The 20,718-nt window shown below is 43.3% G+C and overlaps 1 protein-coding gene across 1 annotated transcript in view; it reads right to left on the bottom strand.

Annotated features, from left to right (window-relative positions):
* SOAT2 (sterol O-acyltransferase 2) overlaps positions 1 to 20,718 on the bottom strand; it is a 463,801-nt gene that overhangs the window by 105,842 nt on the left and 337,241 nt on the right. Inside the window, exon 10 of the mRNA XM_078687322.1 lies at positions 11,479 to 11,608. Coding sequence (XP_078543448.1) covers positions 11,479 to 11,608 — 130 coding nt within the window. The remainder of the gene's footprint in view (positions 1 to 11,478; positions 11,609 to 20,718) is intronic.

Genomic DNA, 20,718 nt, shown 5'->3' with positions numbered 1-20,718 from the left:
GGCCAGGGCCAAGTTATAATTAGGTCTGCAAACTATAGCGGGGGAATTTCTTTGTTGTTTGTAGTTCAAAACAATAATGTTGTCATTAACATATTGTCATGACTCTGGTAGGGTGCAAGAGCAAACACCTTCTTTATTAGGTATGAATGCAGTTACATGGTTGTGTTGGGTGTGAATAACATGGACTACATCACCCAGAATACCCGTGGAGGAGGGGTCCGTAAGTGGAATCCGGTTGCCAGGGTTTAAATATCTCCGAACTCGAACTGTCCAGTGCTTGACAATTCGAGTCGGAGGACAGAGTGAAGCTGCCCTGGTTATTGTCAGCGCTGAGGCTTTGATTTAGAGCAGAATGGAATCCTTGTTTCCTGTTTAAATGCTCGGATGAGCAAATTCATCTTTCCTCGTTCCCGAGCTGGAACGCGTCGATGGGAACAGGAAAGGATACATTTGTTGCTACGTGGAATCCTTGTATCCTGTTTAAACGCTCGGACGTGCAAATTTACCTTTCCTTGCTCCCGCGCTGGAGCACATCGATGGGAACAGGAAAGGATACATTTGTTGCAACTTAGAATCCCTGGTTATTTTTGTCTAATGTTTGTTTTTGTTTTGGAATTGTCTTGTATAGCGCAGGAGCGCTTTGTGACATACTTTATATTTATTATGAAACATATATCATTGGGAACAATTCCGCGTTTCTTAAGCTGCCTAGCACAGGAGTGCTAGTTATCTGGAGTTTACCTGAAGGGCATCACTCAGATAAGCACATTGCTTATACTTAGTTTTACATGAGTTTAATGATAACTTGGTTTCCTGGCCAGTTGCGAGACTATGCTAAGAAACGTCTGTGAAAGGACAGTTTCCCACAATTCTGGATGACCATTATATGTAGAGTGAATGCGGCAGTGTAGAACGTAAGTGCATGCACATTCACCCTACGGTAGAGTTACATGCTGTTCACTTGGCACACTGGTATCGCCCTCTCTCCCCCTCTTGTTTTACTGCAGGTCTCACAAGGTTAAACATTCTGGTTAGAGAGGCTAGAGTTGGAGCACATCCCACACATCCTACCAGGGAAGTTCTCCGGAGATGTAATCGACACTGCTACGTCTTCTTTAGGTTTTGTTTCTTTTGTCCCTTTCCCCTAACTGGTGTTTCTTGCTTGAGTATTATATTGACGCACTCTTGGGAGATACCACAGGAAGGGTGAAAGGTTATATATCAGCGCACATCCCCCCGCTATGCAGTGGATCCCGGGTTAGTGGTATTTAGATCTGTACTCTGACACATATTCACCTAACTAAAACTTTACTTTAACCTACGCTTTTTCAGTGAAAATATATATATATATATATACAGGACTTGATTGTGTGCTTCCCGGACCACACTTCCCAGAATGCACAGTCTCATTTGAGCCTCCCATCGGTGGGTGTGTTATATATAAAATGGGGAAGTGGGTCGGCGGTTGCGCACACTGCTTCCGTTAAAGCCCCTGAAGAGAAGCATATGGAGCTTCGAAACGCGTCGGGCAGATCCCGTACGGAGCGGCGTCTACGAGTGGATCCCCATCCTCACCTATACATAAACCAAGCTGCTGTTCGCGTGCTACTCAAAGGTGGACACCTTCGAGCATTGATTTATACACGGCCGTCCAGCCGCAGAGTATGCACCACCCCGGTACCCTGGGGGTCACTAAAGTGAAGCAGCAGTCGTACTTGGAATCGAGGACGGGCCCACTTGTGGAGTCCATACAGGTCTTGATTGTGTGCTTCCCGGACCACACTTCCCAGAATGCACAGTCTCATTTGAGCTTCCCACCGGTGGGTGTGTTATATATAAAATGGGGAAGTGGGTCGGCGGTTGCGCACACCGCTTCCGTTAAAGCCCCTGAAGCGAAGCATATGGAGCTTCGAAACGCGTCGGGCAGATCCCGTACGGAGCGGCGTCTACGAGTGGATCTCCGTCCTCACCTATACATAAACCAAGCTGCAGTTCGCGTGCTACTCAGAGGTGGACACCTTCGAGCATTGATATATATATATATATATATATTTACCACCAACTTAATCCCGTTACCGAGGGCACGCTTCTCACAGCCGGTGCGAGTCTCAGGGATGGGCGTTCCCTGTGATTAATTTGCCACCAAGTGAAATTATACTCGCACTCCACCAGGATGTTTTTCTACAGCAGGTTTATTGTTAACCAACGCGTTTCAATCTTTCGATCTTGCTCACGGTTACAAACATTTGTCCCTTCTTGATTTCCACATTTATACCAGGAAATCATGCTTGCATTGTTATGATGTATTATGGTACTGGTAGTTGTATTATTAATTTACACATTTTGTCTTTACCAGGAAATCATGCTAGCATTATTATGATGCATTATGGTACTGGTAGTTACATTCACAATTATATCATTTATATCATGTCTACGGCATAAACATAGTTGCATGCAAAATGCTGGTATCGGTCAAATACATGTATATGATTCTTACGTGTATAGATTGCGCTCATTATACCCAAAACTGCGTTATCTCTAAGTGAGATACAATCAGTTCTATTAACACATCCAACCTTAGTGTAATGGTATGTGCTTTCTCATTGTTAATGAACTTAGCATTTGTAGTATAGCGCATTGTAATCTTTTATAGGGACTAAGTGCCCTCATTTTAAGACATTTATACATTCTACATGTTAGACCGCCATATATATTGTTTCCAACTAGATTGTCTATTCGGATGTTTAAGATTAATCAAAGGTGCACATAAAGTTCTTCATCGCCATTTAATCCTCCAGGGATTTTTGTTTTAAATCGAATGATCAATCTTGACTCTAATCTGCGTAAGGTCATCAGTCTGTTTCCACCTCTCTCCTTTAATGGTACTGTTGCTAGTCCACAGTACGTCATATCCTTCCATGTCTTTTTCTCTTTTGCGTGGGTTAGCATGTGCTTAGCCATAGCATAACTTAAGTCACAGTTCTCAATTGCTCGGATATGTTCCAGTATCCTTTTATGTAAAGGAAAGATGGTGCTTCCGATGTACCTCTTTCCACAAAAACATTGCAATAAGTACACCACATGTGTTGTTTTACACGTGATGGTGCGTTCCACCATGAAGACTTTTCCTTTCGGATCCTTTATTTTGGATAGATTGCGTCCTACTTGGCAGGCCTTGCATTGCATGCATTTTGTAAAACCCTGTCGTTTACCCTCTAACCAATTCTTAGTCTTTTTCTTTTCTTCAAAGTGGCTGTTGACCAGTTTATCCTGTAAGGACGGTGCTTTTCTGAATGTCATTTTAGGAAACTGGCCAAGTTCTTTTCCTATGTCCGGATCTTTTTGCAGGACATGCCAATATTTTTGTAGTGTTTTTCGTATTTTATGGCTTTCTTTTGAGTAGGTCAGTATCATTCTAATCGGTTCCTTCATGTTTTTTTCAGTTTTTATTTCTTGCTGCGGTATCAATGTTTCAATTCGATTCTGTTTTCTTTCTCTTTGTTCACCTCGATCTATATCACATTTTTTGTATCCCCTGTTGCTGAATCTATTTGCAGTTTCTTTGAATGTCTTGTTCATTTCAATTTGATTAGAACAGTTCCTCTTCATTCTGATGAATTCACCATACGGTATATTATTTTTCAAAACTTCAGGATGAAAACTTCGTCCATGTAATATGCTATTCGTAGCTGTAATTTTTCTGTGGACAGTAGTTTCTAGTTGACCGTTATGGACATAGACCTTAGTATCCAAAAATACTACTTCACTTGTGCTTATATTGTGGGTGAATTTCAATCCTATTTCGTTTTCATTCAGGATGTCCATATATGCCAGAAATTCATCATTTGGTCCATTCCATATCAAGAATAGGTCATCAATAAATCGCAGCCAGAGGATTACTCTGGCTGTGAATTGGTCGTTTCCTTCTCTCCAAGCCACCATTTTCTCCCACCATCCCATCACTAGGTTGGCGTAGCTTGGAGAGAAGGAAACTCCCATCGCTGTACCACAGATTTGGGTGTAGTGTACCCTATTGAAAAGAAAAAGATTATTTTTAAGGCACATCTCCACCATTTCGATAAGCATACCACAATGCTTCAATTGGTCTAGAGGTTTCTGTTTCAAAAAATATTTTACTGCTGTCAGCCCCAGTTCGTGATTTATAGAGGTGTAAAGAGATACAATATCTATGGTTACCAGCCGGTAACCATCCATCCATTCAATGTTCATCAACCGTCTGAGGAAATCCCCCTGGGAGACCGATCATCTCCAGTTGTGGGTCTCTATATGAGAATGTCGCCATGTATGTTGACCATTTTTTAGCCCCCATTGTGCCTACCTTACCCTCGTATATAAAAGACACGGGGGATTTCCTCAGACAGTTGATGAACATTGAATGGATGGATGGTTACCGGCTGGTAACCATAGATGTTGTATCTCTTTACACCTCTATAAATCACGAACTGGGGCTGACAGCAGTAAAATATTTTTTGAAACAGAAACCTCTAGACCAATTGAAGCATTGTGGTATGCTTATTGAAATGGTGGAGATGTGCCTTAAAAATAATGTTTTTCTTTTCAATAAGGTACACTACACCCAAATCTGTGGTACAGCGATGGGAGTTTCCTTCTCTCCAAGCTACGCCAACCTAGTGATGGGATGGTGGGAGAAAATGGTGGCTTGGAGAGAAGGAAACGACCAATTCACAGCCAGGGTAATCCTCTGGCTGCGATTTATTGATGACCTATTCTTGATATGGAATGGACCAAATGATGAATTTCTGGCATATATGGACATCCTGAATGAAAACGAAATAGGATTGAAATTCACCCACAATATAAGCACAAGTGAAGTAGTATTTTTGGATACTAAGGTCTATGTCCATAACGGTCAACTAGAAACTACTGTTCACAGAAAAATTACAGCTACGAATAGCATATTACATGGACGAAGTTTTCATCCTGAAGTTTTGAAAAAGAATATACCGTATGGTGAATTCATCAGAATGAAGAGGAACTGTTCTAATCAAATTGAAATGAACAAGAAATTCAAAGAAACTGCAAATAGATTCAGCAACAGGGGATACAAAAAATGTGATATAGATCGAGGTGAACAAAGAGCAAGAAAACAGAATCGAATTGAAACATTGATACCGCAGCAAGAAATAAAAACTGAAAAAAACATGAAGGAACCGATTAGAATGATACTGACCTACTCAAAAGAAAGCCATAAAATACGAAAAACACTAGAAAAATATTGGCATGTCCTGCAAAAAGATCCGGACATAGGAAAAGAACTTGGCCAGTTTCCTAAAATGACATTCAGAAAAGCACCGTCCTTATAGGATAAACTGGTCAACAGCCACTTTGAAGAAAAGAAAAAGACTAAGAATTGGTTAGAGGGTAAACGACAGGGTTTTACAAAATGCATGCAATGCAAGGCCTGCCAAGTAGGACGCAATCTATCCAAAATAAAGGATCCGAAAGGAAAAGTCTTCATGGTGGAAAGCACCATCACGTGTAAAACAACACATGTGGTGTACTTATTGCAATGTTTTTGTGGAAAGAGGTGCATCGGAAGCACCATCTGTCCTTTACATAAAAGGATACTGGAACATATCCGAGCAATTGAGAACTGTGACTTAAGTTATGCTATGGCTAAGCACATGCTAACCCATGCAAAAGAGAAAAAGACATGGAAGGATATGACGTACTGTGGACTAGCAACAGTACCATTAAAGGAGAGAGGTGGAAACAGACTGATGACCTTACGCAGATTAGAGTCAAGATTGATCATTCGATTTAAAACAAAAATCCCTGGAGGATTAAATGGCGATGAAGAACTTTATGTGCACCTTTGATTAATCTTAAACATCCGAATAGACAATCTAGTTGGAAACAATATATATGGAGGTCTAACATGTAGAATGTATAAATGTCTTAAAATGAGGGCACTTATTCCCTATAAAAGATTACAATGCGCTATACTACAAATGCTAAGTTCATTAACAATGAGAAAGCACATACCATTACACTAAGGTTGGATGTGTTAATAGAACTGATTGTATCTCACTTAGAGATAACGCAGTTTTGGGTATAATGAGCTCAATCTATACACGAAAGAATCATATACATGTATTTGACCGATACCAGCATTTTGCATGCAACTATGTTTATGCCGTAGACATGATATAAATGATATAATTGTGAATGTAACTACCAGTACCATAATGCATCATAATAATGCTAGCATGATTTCCTGGTAAAGACAAAATGTGTAAATTAATAATACAACTACCAGTACCATAATGCATCATAACAATGCAAGCATGATTTCCTAGTATAAATGTGGAAACCAAGAAGGGACAAATGTTTGTAACCGTGAGCAAGATCGAAAGATTGAAACGCGTTGGTTAACAATAAACCTGCTGTAGAAAAACATCCTGGTGGAGTGCGAGTATAATTTCACTTGGTGGCAAATATATATATATATATATATATATATATATATATATATATATATATATATATATATATATATATATATATATTATCCGTTTATCGTTTTTACATTTTCTTTTGTAAATATTATTCAGAGAGTATGGTTTAAAACAAATTTTTTTCATGTCTCAAAATTTATTGACGATATGAGATTTGTTGAGTTTAAATGGACGATGCACATGTCACTTTAACTCATAAGGAGGTTGAATACTGTTTGGGATTATCTCGAGAGAGATAGTGTTAAGTCTTTTTTCTATGGTTCACTTCAATACCAATATTTGTCCAATCACATGCTTTAAATTTTGAGCACTAGCACTTTAAATTCTGATCACGCTCTCCTGGCGTCATGTGACCAAGGCCTCTGTGCAGGCCGAAACGTTATGCTGACGAAGGTGCAATAAAACAAGAATCTCACCTGATCCTGGGTCTCGTGTTCTGTGCTGCAGCGGCTCCTAGAATTTTGGGTGCCCTTTGGTGTTGAACTTTTGGGAAGATATATATATATATATATATATATATATATATATATATATCTACAACAAGAAACTCCATACTGGTGCTCCCAATCCTCGGGTGTCGCGAGTCCGGCGGAGAAAACCAGAAACAATATTCTCAGCAAACGGCGTTACCACTCGCGCTCTCAGGACCCGCTGACACAGTAAACAATCCAGGGTGCAATCAAAATGGGGGTTTATTATAATTCATAAGCCCGCCGTGACGCGTTTCGCCGCAGTAGCGGCTTGTTCACACAGCGTTTTTCCAAAAAGAGGGGCATTACATACACAACAGTTGTTAACACAATAGAAGGACTACAAAATCGACTCCCTTCGTTTGAGATGTGAGCGCCATCTTGATCTAGTCATATTTCTCTGTCATGAGGTTATAATCATTGTAACAAGACTGAATGTCGTTTATCTACAACAACATCAAATAAGTTCTTGCCGTTGCATATTTCACTTCCTTGCACTTAATTGCGCATTATAATACAATATTACATTTGTAATTCATTCTTGCTACTGCGGCGAAACGCGTCACGGCGGGCTCATGAATTATAATAAACCCCCATTTTGATTGCACCCTGGATTGTTTACTGTGTCAGCGGGTCCTGAAAGCGCGAGTGGTGACGGCGTTTGCTGAGGATATATATATATATATATATATATATATATATATATATATATATATATATATATATATATATATATATATATGTACAAGGGTCTTCAACAAAGAAGAGTCTGAGGCCGCTTGGGGGGAACAACGGAGAACCTTTAATGCAGCACAGGCATATGAAAGCGGGCGGGCGTATGCATTTCGGCCGTGTGTGGCCTCCTCAGCGCCCAGCATGGAAACAGGAAACGCCTCTCACAGTTCTGCCCCACCTTTTGAAGTAAGTACAAAGTCCAGCTCCTCCCCCTAGCCATGATCAGTGTCACCTGCTGAGGTAATCCAAGTGGATAGGAACTGCAAATCCCAGCATACAGTATTCTGCTGGGTTCGTCGTGTCTTGGCGGGGAATGGCAGGGCTGGAAGAAAGCGCTGTGTCTGATGTCCCGCGTTGCCTGCCACAGGAAAAGGACTCCTCGCGCCCCCCAAAGACCGCACAACCAACTCATCCAGGTGCGTCGATTCACGGGGACCCGTGCGACAGTGCGCCGGGCCCGAAGTAGAGTGCAGTGACTCCGGCACCGTGTTTCTTCCTCCCAGATGCGCTGATGGGCTTGATTCAATCCGAAGCCTCGGAGACAAGGTAAGATGCGCCGGAGCACATCGCAGCCAGTGGAGATCAAGCCTGCAAACGTGCGGGGGCCCCAGAAGCACTAAACTGGCCAGATAGTGCGAAAATATGTACAAGGGTCTTCAACAAAGAAGAGTCTGAGGCCGCTTGGGGGGAACAACGGAGAACCTTTAATGCAGCACAGGCATATGAAAGCGGGTGGGCGTATGCATTTCGGCCGTGTGTGGCCTCCTCAGCGCCCAGCATGGAAACAGGAAACGCCTCTCACAGTTCTGCCCCACCTTTTGAAGTAAGTACAAAGTCCAGCTCCTCCCCCTAGCCATGATCAGTGTCACCTGCTGAGGTAACATACATATACACGTTTGTCAACCAATGCATTTTCCCTAGACGTTTTACTGAGGCGTAGCGACAAAATGGCTAAACGGATGAACATGAAATATAGATTATGGGGTGGAAAGGGTCTTTTTTGTAATTTAATGTAAATTGGTTCAGTAGTTTGCAAAGTTAAAAGGGACAACAACTTAGTGATATATTAGCCTGCAGTATACCATGGTAATTGTGTAGTGTATTACTGTATATGGCAAAGCACAATGGGGGTCATTACAATGATGGTGAGACCGCCATCGACAGCTTGTTGGTGGCGGTCTCACTGCCATCGGAAGGCCGTTCCCCACCCACCACATTACGAAGGCTGGCGGTTCCATAGCAGATGGAAACTCTGTCTGCCACGCATCTGAAGGGCTCCTTAAGCCTACCTGTAAGGCGGGGGGCCTCCCAATCCCTGCATTGGTGGCAGTGCCTACCAGGCATCAACGTAGGGATTAGGATGTCCCTCCCCGACAGCCTTTCTATGGCGGTTCACCCGCCATGAAAAGGCTGGCGGGATGGACATTGGGGGCCTGTAGCGGGCCCCCCTTCACCCCATGTATATTTCTTTGGGTGTTGGGAGGCACCTATGGTGCCCCCTACATATCCTTGAACCAAATGACAGGCACCGCATGGTGCCTGTCACGTAGTACGGGGATATATAAAAAATCCCTGTTTGACACTGCCGCGGGAACTGCAGCCAGAGGCACCCGCTGCAATTTAAAAGGAGGTGAATGCGACCGCCACGGTGGCGGTTGCTTCATAATTTGGCCTGTGGGACCACTGCCTTGTAGGTGGGCAGTCCCAAATACAATACGATGGCGGACGGAGTCCGTCTGCCATCTTAATGACCCCCAATATTATTAGGTAATTACAGCTCTTACAAAATAAAAATGGAGCCTTTATGCTTACACCACACTTTGGGGGTCATTAGGATGGCGGGCTGATTGCCCCCGCTAGGCTGGCGGTAGCCACCGCCGGCCTGGCGGGGGCAATCCACCCGCCATCCTCAGCTAAATGCCCCCCCGCCATATTAGTATGGCGGGGGACCACAGCGGACGGAAAGACCGTCCGCCGCTTTTCCGCCCCGGTCGCCTTGCCACCGTGGCAGAAAAGGTTTAATATGGTGGCGGTGTCTATCAGACACCGCCAGCCATATTACAATGGGCCAGAACAGATGCCTTGGGGTCTTCACTTTGGGGGCCCCCTGCGAGCCCCCGAAGTGAAGGCGAGGTGGGGGTGCACATGGGGGTACCTGTGGTACCCCCCAGCATTTGCATATACAATGCGGTAGGCACCGCGCGGTGCCTGCCACTTTGTGTATGCAAATGCATACATGCATTTATAGCATTGTGGCGGGGCGGTGCTGAGAGCACCGCCCACCACAATGTTATAAATGCAGGATGCGCCCGCCACTGTGGCGGGCGCATCCTAATACACCCCACGGGACCCCCACCCTTATGACGGGCGGTCCCGAATTCCGATAGGATGACGGGCAGACTAAGTCCGCCTGTCATCCTAAAGACCCCCTTTGTGTTTGTTCTTTATTCAAGGGAAAATGTAGCTAGATAATGTCTATAGAATGTATAGAAACAATTGAAGCACTTAAAGTGTGTAGAGTCAGGGGAAAGTATTTTAATGGTCTTATATGTTTTTAAAAAAAAGTTTATGGAGTACTGCAGTACATCCTCAAAACTTTCTATGAAGTACCTCTGTAGTATTATTAAATTAACGTACATTAAAAATCCTAAGGTTATAGTTACAACTTACGGTTATAATTTGTGCCCCAGTCAAAATGTACTATAGCTCTTGCAGTGTGGTCAACTCACTCGCCACATTACATTAACTATAACTTGGCCTTCTATCATGCACACTGTTCTCATAAATTATGTCATTTGAGATATCATGAGTCTTTGTATGAATGCTATCATTTAGCATGCTAGAATTATGTACTATAAAAGGGTATAAGCTAGTGAGTTGAATAAACTGTACGGAGATGAGTGAGTTATAGTACGTTTCAACTAGGCCACAAATTATAACTTTAAGTTATAAATATAACTTTAGAATTTAGACGACGATTATGATGGCGGACGGACCTGCGTCCGTCCGCCACCCCCGAGGTGGAGGGACCGTCCGCAGGGGCAGCGGCATTCCCTCCATACCAATTAGGATGTGACCGCCACCCTGGCGGTCACATCCCGTATCTTTAACATTGCGGCGGGTGCTGCTTCAAGCAGCACCCGCCGCAAGGTTAAAAAGGTGTATGCTTTGCATTTGCATGCACAAAGCGGCAGGCACTCCCCATGTGCACCCCCACCCCAGAACAGCAAAGATCCACATGCTTTTGCACGGCGGAAAAGCCACCGCGGAAAAGCATGTTTACACACACAGCCTAATTTGGCTGACGGTGTCTTGCAGACACCGCCACCAAATTGCAGTCAACACCCCGCGGATCAGCGGCGGACGGACCTGCCGTCTGCCGCTGTTCCCACCGCCATCCTAATCTGGCGGTGGGTGTTTTCTCGGAACGGGGCGGTGAATCCGCATCCTCCGGGCCGGCGGTGGCTTCCACCGGCCCGGAGGATGCGGATTCACGGCAATCATAATCGACCCCTAAATTGGTGTATGTCAGGGATTTGAATCGAGGGGCCATGAACGAACCATGAGTGGACCACATCACTTTACCCTTTTTAACTACTGGAGAAAGATTTTTGGTCCAGTTGATCAGCAGAGCAAGGTTTGCAAGAAAAGATATAACAGAGAAGCATACAAACTGTAAGAAGAAAAGTTTCCACAAGTGTTTCTGTTTTGTAACAACAATGCAAAATGCCAGAATTACAAGAAACATTGTTCTGTTTTATTAGTGCCCTTACCTGGCAGTGTTGCGTGAAAGATGGAGAGCACCAGGGTCTTAGTACTGAAGGGTTGTTTGCTCATGTTGGTGAAGACAGGAATACAGAGAGTCACCAAGATAAAATATCCATAAAACAGGCATCCTAAAAACTATAAAAGTAGATGGAAAATCAAGTGGCTGTGTCTCAGTTCAATTCAAGCAAATATTGAATATCCAATGATATTAGCATTCACCATATGCTCTAACTTACCAAAACAAATCTACATTTTGATTCTTAAAAGCTGTTTTTTACCATTGTTCTATTTAACTACACAACTTTGATGGGGGTCTGTGCAAACTACCCAACTCCTGACATTCTCTGTGTATAATCTCACAATACACAGGGAGCACAGGAGAGGTGCTGTATCAGAATGTGCAACCTGAGTGCACATGCAGCTTTTTTTGCATTTTAGAACGTTCTCTCACCCTAAATTGAATGCAGATCTCTTGAACATGGATGCACTTCCGAAAACCTATGAGACATCAGGTTCAGCTGCCTGTAGTACTCTCTAAAAGTGGTATACGCCAAGGAAAACAAATCCCATTGCAATAGATAGAAGTGACTTAAAATGTATTTCAATTTATAAGCTGTGTATATACACTTGGAAAAGAACTATGAAGTAGCATTCTGGCCCCCACTCTGTTTTTCTTATTCATTAATGGTTGTTTAAATTTTCTCTTCAGTTGCACCATTGATGCCCCCAAGTTGGCTGGAGAAATAATTCTGGCCACATGATACCCTGCTAATGTCAAAGACGTTGAAACTGTAAGACCAAGTTAATGGTGTAAAACCCACGTAAGAAATTCAGATAGAAGATATGTTATGTTATGTTATGTTAAATATGTTTATATAGCGCGTGGCTACCCTAGCAACAGGGCGTCCCAGCGCTTGTGGACATATCAGAGCGCAGAACAGCGCAGCAGGAAAGAGTAAGCTAAATGGAGGAAAACAGACAAGTTTTAATCTGTTTACGAAATAGCATGTAGTTAGGAGTGGTCCGAGCCCCTAGAGGGATCGAATTCCAGAGCTTCGGGGCCAGATACCAGAAGGAGCGGCCACCAGCTCTACTCCTCCGGATCTTAATTGTGCGGGCAAGAAATAGATCCGCCGAGCGGAGGGCACGTGTGGGGGCATAGAGGGAACAGAGTCCCTGCAGAGTTTGGGGGTCAACACCATACAGGATTTTGTGGGTTAGGCATAGAGTTTTAAACTGGATGCGTTGTTTGATCGGCAACCAGTGCAGGCGTCGAAGAATAGGAGAGGTGTGGCAGGTTTTTGGTAGTGCAAACAAGATACGGGCGGCAGCATTCTGGGCTCTTTGTAGCCTATTTATCACTGTCAGGTTAGAACCAAGCATAAGAGCATTGCAATAGTCTAGATGGGATAAGACTAGGGCCTGGACTATGATCTGGCGAGTGTGAGGCTCAAAGAAACCGAGAATGGGTTTAAGAGAGCGTAGGCGACCGTAACAGGTACCTGCCACTCTTTTGGCATGAGTCTCCAGCGAGAGTGAGTTGTCCAACATCACACCCACATTTTTAACTACCTCCTTAGGAGGGGGGGGTCCTAATGTGAGGGGCCACCAGCGTTTGTCCCATTTCTGTGTTTCGTTGCCTATGAGAAGTATCTCCATTTTAGATGAATTTAGCTGGAGATAGTTCTGTGACAACCAGTTTGATATGGCCAGGATATCTTCTTGGAATTTGATTTGGTCAGCCACAGTGTTTTTGGAGAAGGTGAAAATGAGTTGTGTATCGTCCGCGTATGATATTAATTTAATCTTACGTTCCCGGGCCAGCATGGCCAGGGGGCGGACGTACACATAGAACAATGTGGGGCTGAGCGCAGAACCCTGCGGGACCCCACATTCCAGGGGGTGCCTGCTGGATGAGTGCGGCGGGGCGTGCACCTGGAAGGAACGGTCAGATAGAAATGACGCGAACCAGTCCAGGGCACTCTCCCTGACTCCGATCTCCCACAGTCTCTCAAGCAGGATCCTGTGGGAGACCGCGTCGAAGGCCGTGCTCAAATGCAGCAGAACCAGAGTTTATGTCTCACCCTGGTCCTGTGCCTCCCTCAGATGTTCCGTGACAGCCAATAAAGCAGACTCCGTGCTATGTGTCAGGATTGCTACGACCATATCGCGCAAAAAGAACAATAACGTTAAGGAGAAGGCTAGATATCCTCGTTGGAGACGAAAGCACATTGTTTCCCTTTTAATTCTCAAATGCATATCAGCATTTAAAAGATCAGGAGTACTAATGGCGGAGCGGGGTGGACATCGACAGGGTCAAGTTACCGTTCCAGTGTTTCCTGCACGAGAACAGATGAGCCAATTAAGTGCGCGTTCTACCAGAGAACTACGCACTTCAACTGAAATCGTTCCGAGTGAAGACGCGATTCCTCTTCATCCTCTGACTTCGAAGAATTGCAATTACCGGAATATCCAGAGTATGTAGAAGCTAAAGTATTCGCATGCGCTACGTGGGACCGCATTTCTGGGAACGTGAGACTTCATTTCCGTGTGAGTTATTTCAGAGACTTCAGACGCTGTCAGAGACTGTAAGACTTTATTTAATTGAGAGTGAACACAACTCGGAGCTTTCTTTTGCTGGTATTATTTCTCTGGATGGAAAAGACTCTATTTACAGCAGGAAGCGCAATTCTTCAGAGCAAGGTGTTGTTTATTCAACAGACTGTGTACAAATTTATATTTTAGTTACTCATAGTTAGGGTTTGTTTGGAGCGAAACCAATTCTTGATTCCAGTTCAAAACATCGATAATTTCCATGATGACTGCACCAGGTAACAAGAGTAATTATTGGGGATTTTAGAAAAGCATTATACAAGTGTCGCAGTCATTTGATAGTTTGTACTTATTTACAGATACAGTTGTCAGCACACAGACAAGAATTGAGAGAGGAGCCATAGCCTGGGTTTTACGGGGTAAGAATAGTTGGTATAATTAGCAATGCATAACTAGATAATAACAAAGTGTGTAGTTGTTGTGTTACACTGTGCCTTTTTCTAGGTGCAACATACAGAACCCCAAGACCACTGCGAGGAAGCTGTCAAGCTCATAGCGGAGGCTGTCTCTCTTTCTTATCCACTTCCCCTTTCCCTTTCATTCCAGACATCACTTTGAGTAATTCGAGTGGTGGTTGGGGCGAGGGGGCATTGGGACCATCGTCGGCTCCTGTGGTCTATCTTGGCATCCTGACAGATTGAAGTGCCCTTTTTGGCCACCCGAGTCGACATGGCGGAAGGTTTGGATCTGAAATCTTTAGCGGGCATTTTAGAGGGGCTGCAAAATCAGTTAACCCGTACTTCCGAGGAAAACAGAGTCCTTAGGGATGAGGTCAAAAGATCCCAACAAGAAACCCACCAGATTAAATTAAAAATGGAGGAACTTCTTGCAGGTACTACTCTTTTACCGGAAATAGGCATTACTCGTAAATCTGCTGCTGAAGTAGCAACCCAGGTTATACATTCGGTGGCCCCAATCGTTCCATTGGCTAATCCTGAGAGATTTAGCGGAGACCCCCACAAGGCCCAAATATTCCTCACCCAGTGTTCTCTGCATTTCCTTTGCAGGACAGTGGTGTTTAAGGAGGATCAAGCAAAAGTTGCTTTCATGCTGTCCTACTTGAGTGGTGATGCCGCAGCCTGGTCCATGCCATTGATCTCCAGAAACGACCCAGCTCTGTACAATTTTGAACTTTTTAAGAAAGAATTCTTGAGGATTTTTGATAGGCGAACTGCTAACCAAGCAACCGACAACGAATTGCTGGACTTAAAACAAGGCAATCGCGGCTTAGTAGCATACATCGCTCAATTTAATAAGCTCATTGTGGAAACCGATTGGCCTGAAGGTAAACGTTCAGCCATTTTTTATCGTGGTCTGAAGGATGAATTAAAAGATGCCCTAGCACAGATACCCAAGAGGCCGCAGGAAATTTCCGAGTTAATAGACTTAGTCCTTCAGATTGATCACCGACTGTATGAGCGACGTTCCGAGAAGAAGAAAGATTTCAGAACATGGGTACCTCGGTTGGATCGCATCAAATCAGAAGTCAGTAAGACCGATGTTACCTCAGGAGAAGAGCCAATGCAGATAGGTTCAATCAGAGGGCCGCTGAGTAAGGAAGAAAAAGAGAAACGTCGTTCCAACAAGCTGTGCTTGTATTGTGGAGCCTCGGGTCACTTTGTGAAAGAGTGTCCAAAAAAGCCCAAGGTTAGTTTGGGTTTAAAAGACAAATCCCATCAGTAGAGGGAGTTGCCCTGGTGGGAAATACTGATCAGTCAACTCTGGAACAGCAACAGGTGGTCAACACTTTACAATCAGCGGCCCCCCATTTAACATTCACTTTCACAGTCAAGTTCGGATCACGGGTAATCAATGGAGTATCGGTGATAATTGATTCCAGAGCTACCGGAAATTTTTGTGATCTAAGGTATGCTCAGGAAATTGGGGTCAAGGCTATCAAGAAAAAACATATCGAAGTGGTGAAAGCAGTGGATGGAACAAACCTAACTTCGGGTCCAATTACTGCAGAGACTGAAACGCTGGAATTGGAGGGTCTGCAGGGACATCGAGAGTTCATAAGGTTCAATCTTATTGATGCGCCACAATTTCAGTTAATTTTGGGATTACCGTGGTTGACTGAACATAATCCCATTATCGACTGGGAAAGAAGAACTGTAAAGATGAACTCTGAACATTGTTTAAGAAATTGCTTCTCACAAATCAAACCGAAGTCCATTGGAACTCCAGCCAGTGAATTGGCTCAACTGCCTACTAACATTTGTGTTTTAGATACTCAGGAAATTCCCAAAGAATATCAAGATTTGGCCAGTGTTTTTGACAAAAGTAACGCGGAAAGACTTCCTCCCCATCGGGAATATGATTGCAAGATCGAACTTGAACCTGGAGCTTCGTTACCGTGCAGTCGCATCTACCCGTTAACTGAAGCTGAGAACCTTCACCTTAAGGAATATTTGGATGATTACTTGAAAATTGGCTTTATCCGACCGTCTCAATCACCAGTGTCGTCGCCTTTGTTTTTTCGACCAAAGAAGGATGGTACTTTGTGCTCCTGTATTGACTACAGAGCCTTAAATCAGGTGACGGTAAAAAATCGATACCCACTGCCTCTCATCTCCCAACTTCTGGATCAAGTCAAAGGTGCTAGGATCTATACAAAACTTGACTTACGAGGAGCTTATCATTTGGTGCGTGTCGCAGAGGGAGACGAGTGGAAAACGGCGTTCAGGACCAAGTATGGCCTTTTCGAATATCAAGTCATGCCGTACGGTTTATGTAATGCGCCAGCAGCTTTTCAGCACTTGATCAACGATGTCCTTCGAGAATTTTTGGATAGAGTCGCGGTGGTTTACATTGATGACATATTGATTTTCTCTGATTGTGTTGAGGATCACGTTGTTCACGTGAGAGCCATTTTGCAACGACTGCTTGACAATCATTTATATGTCAAACTCAAAAAGTGCTTGTTTCATGCGGAACGAGTGGAATTTCTTGGATTTGTTTTGTCAGCTGATGGAGTGGAGATGGATATGTCCAAAGTTAAGGTTATACAAGATTGGTCATCCCCTAGTTGTGTCAAAGAAATACAGAGCTTTATTGGCTTTGCCAACTTTTATCGAAGATTCATTCCAAATTTCTCTGCCATGGTTTCTCCTATCACTCAGTTATTGAAAAAGGGGAAGAAATTTGATTGGACTCAAGAAGCTGAGATGGCTTTTCAAGCTTTAAAAAGGGCTTTTACTACAGCCCCAATTTTAATGCATCCCGACACGGAACAAGCCTTTTTTGTGGAAACAGATGCTTCAGATTTTGCAACTGGTGGTATACTGTCCCAAAGAAATAAACAAACAGGACAACTTCACCCTGTGGCTTATCGCTCAAGGAAACTGTCCGACACTGAAGTCAATTATTCTATAGCTGATAAGGAATTGCTAGCTGTTAAAGAAGCATTTCAAGACTGGCGCCATTATCTTTTGGGGGCCAAACACTGTGTAACAGTGTTTACTGATCACAGAAATTTACAGTTTTTAAAATCTGCAAAAACTCTGACTCCAAGACAATTAAGATGGTCGTTGTATTTCTCAGAGTTTAACTTTGTGATTACGTACAAGCCAGGAGCTAAAAATGGGAAAGCTGATGCGTTGTCCAGGATGAATACAGGTGATGATAAGAGAGTTCTATTAAAGGATCCAATTATTCCACTGAATAAGATCATCGGAATCGTACTCTTGGAGGAATTCCCAAACGAAATTCGAAAAACCTTTTCAGGTAAAAAATTAAAGGAGTGGGTCGAAGAAGATAGCAAAAGAACAATTTCAGATGGTCTTCCACATTACGAGGGAAAATTGTATTTACCAACTCAAGAAATGCAGGAAAAAGCTATGAGTGGGTGTCATGATGATCGGCTAGCTGGACATAAAGGTGTAAAGAAAACTTTGGAGTTGATCAGAAGATATTTTTGGTGGCCTGGCATGGCGGCTCAGGTGGGACAGTATGTTTCAACTTGTGAGATATGTATCAAAGGGAAGCCTAACCGGCAAGCTCCCCAGGGTCTTTTACATCCATTGCCTAACGCACCACACCCTTGGCATACAGTAACTTTAGATTTAATTGTAGACCTGCCCTCCAGTCAGGGTCACACTGCTATATTAGTGTTTGTAGACTCCTTCTTTAAAATGGGACACTTCATTCCATTAAAGTTTGTACCAAATGCATCTCAGCTTGTGCAGTTATTCAATCAGCATATAATTCGAGCCCATGGAATTCCTCAAATAATCATATCTGATAGGGAAACTCAATTTTTATCTAAATTCTGGAAGAAATTTATGCACAATTTAGGCATAGACACACGATATTCTACCAGTTATCACCCTGAAACCGATGGCCAAACAGAGAGAGTGAACCAGGAGTTGGAGCAATATTTGGGACTCTATTTATTGGAGCAGGAGGGTAACTGGTCAGAATTGCTGTGGACAGCTGAGTTTGCCTATAATAACGCCTGTCATGACTCTACAGGGTTTTCATCTTTCTATTTGAATTCAGGCAGACATCCTAGTCTCATGATTGGTGAACAAGACGAATCTGTACCCGCCATCACTAGTGTAATGGCAGAGTTGAAAGGCTCATATGAAATGGCTCAGAGGAACTTGTTGAAGGCAAAAGAATCTTACAAAAAACAAGCAGATAAAAAGAGAAGGGTGGGAACTAGGTTCGAAGTAGGAGATCAGGTGTGGTTATCTACCAAACATTTAGGGTTCAAAGGAAATAGAAAATTCCAACCCAGGTACATTGGCCCTTTCAAGGTTTTAAAGATCATTAACCCTGTGGTGGTGAAATTACAACTTCCTAAGTCATTAAAGATTCATCCCACATTTCATATTTCACTTTTAAAAAAGAAACCTGTGAATGCTAGGCTCAAGAACACACCTCTGTCAGTACAAGCTGAGTCTGGAGATGAATTCGAGGTTAGTCAGATCCTAGATTCACGAGTGACTAGAAATAAACTGTATTACTTAGTGGATTGGAAGGGTTTTGGCCCGGAGGAAAGATCATGGGAACCCTCCTACAATGTGCATGCACCAAAGACTAGTAAAAAACTTTCATAAGATGTATCCAAGGAAACCTAAATTGGGGGGCCCCTGTTTGGAGGGAGGTACTGTCAGGATTGCTACGACCATATCGCGCAAAAAGAACAATAAAGTTAAGGAGAAGGCTAGATATCCTCGTTGGAGACGAAAGCACATTGTTTCCCTTTTAATTCTCAAACAATGCATATCAGCATTTAAAAGATCAGGAGTACTAATGGCGGAGCGGGGTGGACATCGACAGGGTCAAGTTACCGTTCCAGTGTTTCCTGCGCGAGAACAGATGAGCCAATTAAGTGCGCGTTCTACCAGAGAACTACGCACTTCAACTAAAATCGTTCCGAGTGAAGACGCGATTCCTCTTCATCCTCGGACTTCGAAGAATTGCAATTACCGGAATCTCCAGAGTATGTAGAAGCTAAAGTATTCGCATGCGCTACGTGGGACCGCATTTCTGAGAACGTGAGACTTCATTTTCGTGTGAGTTATTTCAGAGACTTCAGACGCTGTCAGAGACCGTAAGACTGTATTTAATTTTGAGTGAACACAACTCGGAGCTTTCTTTTGCTGGTATTATTTCTCTGGATGGAAAAGACTCTATTTACAGCAGGAAGCGCAATGCTTCAGAGCAAGGTGTTGTTTATTCAACAGACTGTGTACAAATTTATATTTTAGTTACTCATAGTTAGGGTTTGTTTGGAGCGAAACCAATTCTTGATTCCAGTTGAAAACACCGATAATTTCCATGATGACTGCACCAGGTAACAAGAGTAATTATTGGGGATTTTAGAAAAGCATTATACAAGTGTCGCAGTCATTTGATAGTTTGTACTTATTTACAGATACAGTTGTCAGCACACAGACAAGCATTGAGAGAGGAGCCATAGCCTGGGTTTTACGGGGTAAGAATAGTTGGTATAATTAGCAATGCATAACTACATAATAACAAAGTGTGTAGTTGTTGTGTTACACTGTGCCTTTTTCTAGGTGCAACATACAGAACCCCAAGACCACTGCGAGGAAGCTGTCAAGCTCATAGCGGAGGCTGTCTCTCTTTCTTATCGACTTCCCCTTTCCCTTTCGTTCCAGACATCACTTTGAGTAATTCGAGTGGTGGTTGGGGCGAGGGGGCATTGGGACCATCGTCGGCTCCTGTGGTCTATCTTGGCATCCTGACACTATGTTTAGCACGCAATCCGTTTTGGGACTCATCCAGAATTCCGTTGGACTCCAGGTAAGTGGTCAAGATGGAATTCACATGAGCCTCCATCACCTTAGTGAGGTACGGGAGTAAAGAGATAGGTCTGAAGCTATCCGGTCTGGCGGGGTCCAGCGAGGTTTTTTTTAGGAGGGGGACTACTTTGGCATGTTTCCAAGATATCTAGAGGTGGAAGCTAATAAGAAAGAGTGTGAGAGAGTGATTACCTGTGGATAAAGATATCAGACTTACATTTGTGGCTGGAAAACCTACTAAAAAGCAATGCTATCCTAAAACTTAAAGGAATTCTCATATCCAAATTCTTGAGGCTATCCTCGTATCAGCCTATATTGCCAGCAATTGAGATATAGCGAGCGCAAGCAGTCAGTGGA

Source organism: Lissotriton helveticus, chromosome 1_1, assembly GCF_964261635.1.
Source record: "Lissotriton helveticus chromosome 1_1, aLisHel1.1, whole genome shotgun sequence".
Lineage (NCBI taxonomy): Eukaryota > Metazoa > Chordata > Amphibia > Caudata > Salamandridae > Lissotriton > Lissotriton helveticus.
The sequence above is the reverse complement of the archived record's forward strand: the minus strand, read 5'-3'. Positions and strand labels throughout refer to the sequence as shown.